Source organism: Pinus tabuliformis, chromosome 2_2, assembly GCF_031772625.1.
Source record: "Pinus tabuliformis cultivar Carrire ecotype Pingquan chromosome 2_2, CPIR1, whole genome shotgun sequence".
Lineage (NCBI taxonomy): Eukaryota > Viridiplantae > Streptophyta > Pinopsida > Pinales > Pinaceae > Pinus > Pinus tabuliformis.
Window position 1 is genome coordinate 1,108,844,170 of NC_142300.1, and position 5,782 is coordinate 1,108,849,951.

A 5,782-nucleotide genomic window follows, 5' to 3' on the forward strand; every position below is an offset into this window, starting at 1 on the left:
CCTTCAATTTCATGACCTACTAGGGCTAAATTTAGTCGTTGTTATTATTAACTGAGATTAAGTTGAGTTAACACAAAGTCAAGCTATTCAACTAAACTCATGTCTATCTCTATTCTAGAACTAGAGATCAATTAATTAATAGACACTAGAGTTAAATTCACTAGATAACTAATTTTAGCCATCAACTAATCTACAACTCACTGCATGCCTTCTAACTCAAATTAACTGACTATAACTTAGTGATAGGCCACATCAAAAATGTTAACTAAAATCTAACTCAAGCAACGATAGAACTAGATTGGAATTGACATCTTTAACTAAGGCACAAGTCAAAGAAGTCGTCCTTGCTACACTTTCAATAGGAAATAAAAATATATGATGCATTATTGAAGACTCATACCTAGAATCTAGAAAAGGAAAACAAATTATTTTATAATGTTAAAAACCCTTTTACATAGCACTCACAAAAGGCCTTGTAATCTTAGGGATATAATGATCTTCAAAAAGAAAAGAAGAAGATAAAATTAAAATTATAAATTTTGAAAAAATAGCTATGCACAAGAACAATTTATTCTTTACGATTTTACTAGTTTGTGTAATGGAATTCCATTGTTTAAGTACTCAAAGTTAGAACTAACCTAAGCATATGCATTAAATTTTGCATGAAAACAACATACAACTAATGGGAAAACCCAAAAATTCTCATACTTATACACAATAGATAAAAATCATGTATAAAAAGCTAATTATTTTTTCCTACATTTCATATTTCTACACCATATTCAAATTCATTATGGAAGTATCTCAAATCATCCCTCTAAATTAGATTGTTATTTTTTCACATTTGCGCTACTAGTAACAAGGCATGAGATAGCCCCAATAATGGTAGCACCAATGTGTATTCTGTTAGTCTGCAGAAACTCATTTTCTCGGCCCTCAGAATACGGTGTTGTTCGGTGCTTAATTTCAAGACAATGGCGGGCGAGGGCAGCAGAAATGCTTCTGCCAACCGAGATCTCAAGCAAGCTCGGGAAACTTATGAAACAAGGACCTCTTAGAGGGAAAAACGTAAGATTGAGGAGATGGAGGCTATAGTGGCTGAGGAAGAGGAGAACTTGGAGGAGCATGAACTAGAGAAGGATATGGAGTGGGCCGAGGACACTAGAACATCTACAACTCGGGCCACCCACTATGTCGGCATGTAGGCGGAAATGTGGCGGATGAAGACGATGCTGGAAAAAGCCATAAGCATGCAAGGTGATTATATCAGCGAGGCACGACAAGCTCAACAAGCTATTTCTGTAACTTCTGCGGAGCATGAGGCAATCTTGGAAAGCTTGGACTTTAAAATGAGCGGTCTGGAGCAGCAATTCGATAGCATTTCCAAAAAGGTAACAATCTTGATCAGCCTTCTACGTCACTCCATTTGTGAGGAAGCTATGAGTGCTTGGGAAAGGGTGGAGGAGAAAACGGGCACTAGTAAGGGCACACTCTCATCACTACCTCAGGCGGGCAGAGCCAAGGCTCTGACTGGTCAAGAATCCTCCAAGAATTATGTTGTTCTCGAGACGTAATAGGTCTTTGCTGCAAGCACTCGGTGAGTTCGTGGGGCATGGGTCTGTACATTAGATCACTGACATTGGAACTTATCGGTTTTGTGAGTTTTCTGGTTTTTTTTTTTTCTCTAAGTAGTTGTCAAAGGCTCTATGTGGGTCTCAGTGAGCCACGAATTTGGATATACTATGGTTTTGTTGTTATTCTGCTGGTTCACTGTTTGTTTTTTTGGTCAACCCGTGACTTTCTCGCCGCCCTACATGGTGTGCCCTGGGGTTCTTTAGGAGGTCATTTTGGTCATGATTGGTTGTATTCGGACTAAGAAAGCATTATTCTGTGTGCACCATAGACCTTTTGTAAATATGTATCATTATCTTAATATAAAATGCTGATTTACACAAAAAAAGAGCATGAGATAGGATCATTAGCTTGTACCAACCAACCAACTAAATATATGTGTTTATTTAAGCTAGTTATTTCCTTATGTATTTTGCATATAGCTTAATGAGAAAAAAATTCAAGTAATTCTCTAATATTAAAATCACCATTTAATATTCAAAAAATTAAATAGCTAAATCAACAAAAAAAAATTGTACCATTATTATCACAATAATAGTAATAAATTAATAAAATATAATTCTCCAATACTAAAATCATAATTTAACACCTACTGGCCTTAGAATAAAGGATGATGGTGTGCATTGTTAAGTCACTCCTTGATGTAAAGCTCATTGGTTCAAAACTTTGTGGGTTGATGTGGCATAGGTGGCGTGAGATGTTGAGATGATTTTGCAAACCCATAAGATGGTTTCTCAAGCTACAAATTAAACATAATGTAATATCTAAAAAAAATTAAATAACTTGACGAACAAAAAAACTCACCATTTAATATTAAAAAAATTTAAATAACTAAATTTAACAAACATATAAAATATAAAATATAAAATATAAAATATAAAATATAAAATATAAAATAATAATAATATTATTAATATTAATTAATTTATTAGATAATTAATTTATGTAACGAAAATTTTTATTAACCTTCATTAATTTAAGTCGTTTTAAAAAGCTAAGACTTTATAACCACCGAAAATAAGCATAATCTCCTTATAACTTCAACCTTTGGGAATTCGGGGATTAAGATGAACCATATCGTGGTTGTCCTGTTCTCTGCCCGTAGGCCGCCCCTAGGCCGACTCCTTTGTGAATATTTGGAAAAACTTTAACAAAGTATATTATAAAAGCACAAGCATTGAAGAGATTCAGCACTGAACAAGCGCGGAATACCAAAAGCAAATTAGTGCTTCGCATCCTCACATATTTTGAAACCTTAAAAGGACTCCAATTTTAAAAACCAGAAGCAGCTGCCACGCATTTTCATCGAGGAAGCCGAAGGAAGGGTAGGCATTCTTGCCACATGGCCAATAAACCTGGTATGCCGAAACCCTTATTGATCCCTGAGGCTGAAGATAATAAGTCAGATTCACAAATTGAACCAGACTTGGAAAATCCTGAGAAAGGTGTAAATATCGACAATGATAATCTATTCTCTTCTGTTTGGACAGACATCCCCCTTGAATTGAAATATATTGAAAATTATTTCGAAGATACTGAGAAAGGTGAGACTGCAATTATTGCAAATTGTGCCGATGATGAGAATGAATTGCATTCTGGTTGGGTAGACTTGAAAATTGTTGCAGGCGGAGAAAATCTTCTAACAATTACTCTAGCAGTTGTTTATCTGGTGGATGGAGAGTGGAGTGTTGAAGTGGGCACAGGCGAATTTTCTATAGTTCGCCATATTGTTCAAGGACGCAGAGATTTAGCTCTAGTCGCTAAAGTTGGAGATAATCTACGCTGGCCTATTTCCAAGGACGTGCGTGCGTTTAAACTCGATAAGTTGCGCTATCTATTTTTGATTGTGAGTCCGCCAGAAGAGGAGACCTTCAAAGAGGTCGGGGATATTGTTATTGTTTCAGATGTTGCTCCTGCCGAGGAATTGAATTACGTGGTCTCGTTCGAGGGGAAACATGAGTCCTCTTCACTATCTCTGTTGGAAAAATTACTTCAGAAACATGCCCAATTCACTGATTCCTCTGTAATGGACAAGGAATCTTCACGACGCAGAAGCTACAATTGTAGGTTAGCTAAAGCAATAGCTGCTGGCACAGGACATCTCGTGAAGGGTCTGTATTTTTGTAGTGGGGCTTATTCTTCTCAGGTCCAAAAAGGTGGTAAACTCCTTAAGAATTGCATGGAGGCAAATGTCACGAAGGGTTCAGAGATAAATCCTCGATTCGTGAAAAGCATTGAAAGGTAAAATTAGTTTAACTTGTGTTATTTTTTTTTAATTGTGGTTCACACTGTATCAATATGGTACTAGCTAAGTCCGATAACTATATTTACTGCTATTCAGAAGATTGTATCAATATGGTATTAGCTAAGTCCGATAACAATATTTACTGCTATTCAGAAGAATCAAAGGTAGTTAATTTTTTTTTTAATGGCCGTTCACACTATCAATATGGTATTAGCTCAAGTCTAATAACAACATCGACCTGTTATTTGGAGGAATTCAAGGTAATAACAACATGGCCCTGCTATTTGGAAGAATCCAATTCGGAAGAATCTATGGTAGATAATCTTGTTACAAATAAATATGTCATAATCAGAGCTTTGAACTTAGATGGGAGTAAGACATCAAATCATCTCCACCACACCACCTACATTATGTTTAAATATTTTAATATTTAGGTTTAGGTGTTTTAGGTTTTGGTGTTTTAATATTTAGGTTTAGGTTTTATCTGTTGGAGTTTGGAAACAAGGTTAAGTTGAATTCAGTAAGTAAGTTTAATTAGATTAAGGATTCTGAAATATTTTGAAAATTTGATTGACAAAGTAAAAAAAGGTTAAATTTAATTCAGTAATTAAGTTTAATTGTATTTCGAAAATTTAATTGAGTAGAGTAAATATGGCTAAGTTGAATTCAGGAAGATTTTGGAATATTTAATAATTCTGATCTAAAAGCGTAAAGAATTTCCAAAATGTTCAGAGTTTCTATCATTGTTAATAGAGCTTGTCTAATTTTGTCTCTGTATATGCATGACTAGGGTTAAAAGGCTATCAAAGGCGACAGAGAATATTAGTGAGAGTGCGCTGAAGAGTATACATGATTTAACAGCTGGTGTAGTGAGAATATCTGCAAGCAACTCCAAGGCTGGACAAAAATTCTTCAAGACGTTACCCGGGGAAATGTTTCTTGTTTCATGGGACTCTTTCAGTACGTGAATACCTATTTTGTTTTCCCTGTAAACGTGTTTTCATATCATTAATTATTTGTTATGGTTTGATATGCATTTGTGAATTGCAGACCAAATTATGGAAGCTGTGGAAGAGGCAGCGAAGGATGCTTTGATATCCACTTCTACTGTGGCAACAGACATTGTCAAGCACAGGTGCGTGCAGACATCTGGAGAAATGTTCGGCATTGTTGAAACATTGCAATTGCAAATAGATTTAGAATTAGTTATGAGTAGGGTTTTCATTATTTGATGTGCTTTGAATGCAGGTTTGGGGACGAAGTAGGTGAGGTTGCTCGTGACACTTTTGCTGTTGCTGGACATACTATGTTAACTGCAAGGAATATAGCCAAACTTCGGAATGTCATCAATCCTGCTTCATACGGTGTGAAAAGTCTCAGAAAAGCCATAAAGAAAAGCCTGAAATGAACATTTTTTTTATTTGAGATCCATCTCAACGTTTTGGGTTGAGATCGATGGAGGAATGCCTGACTTAGAAGTAACTATCCCTAGGAAAAAGTTTCCTTTCAAGTTGCGATGCCATGATATAGTAGCTGATGAAATAGCTGTTTACACGGTTGCAATAGCTATAACAAAGTTTGGGAAGTGTTCTCCCTTTCTTGACTTTGTATGGGACTTATTAAAATACGTTGAATAGTGTGCTTATCTGTTTTATTTACTGCTGTGTTAAAAACCACTTCAACTAGTTTTCGATATTATACCCTTTTTTCTCAGTTGTGGTGGTAGTTGGGTAAATTTTGTAATAGAATGGGTTTTGCTTTCATTGTTTACTACAAAATTTATTATACCCTTTTTTCTCAGTTGTGGTGGTAGTAGGGTAAATTTTGTAATAGAATGGGTTTTTCTTTCATTGTTTACTACCAAATTTATTGTTGAGATGTTGATAAAATTAGGTACGACAATAA

General features: G+C 35.3%; 1 protein-coding gene across 1 annotated transcript; it reads left to right on the forward strand.

Moving 5' to 3' along the window:
- The first annotated feature begins 2,974 nt into the window (after positions 1–2,974).
- On the forward strand, positions 2,975–5,285 carry LOC149197283 (protein EARLY-RESPONSIVE TO DEHYDRATION 7, chloroplastic-like). The gene is made up of 4 exons (XM_089408634.1): positions 2,975–3,873; positions 4,668–4,837; positions 4,928–5,012; positions 5,126–5,285. The coding sequence occupies exons 1-4, from the start codon at positions 2,975–2,977 to the stop codon at positions 5,283–5,285; spliced, it is 1,314 nt and encodes a 437-aa protein (XP_089264760.1).
- Positions 5,286–5,782: the final 497 nt, after the last annotated feature.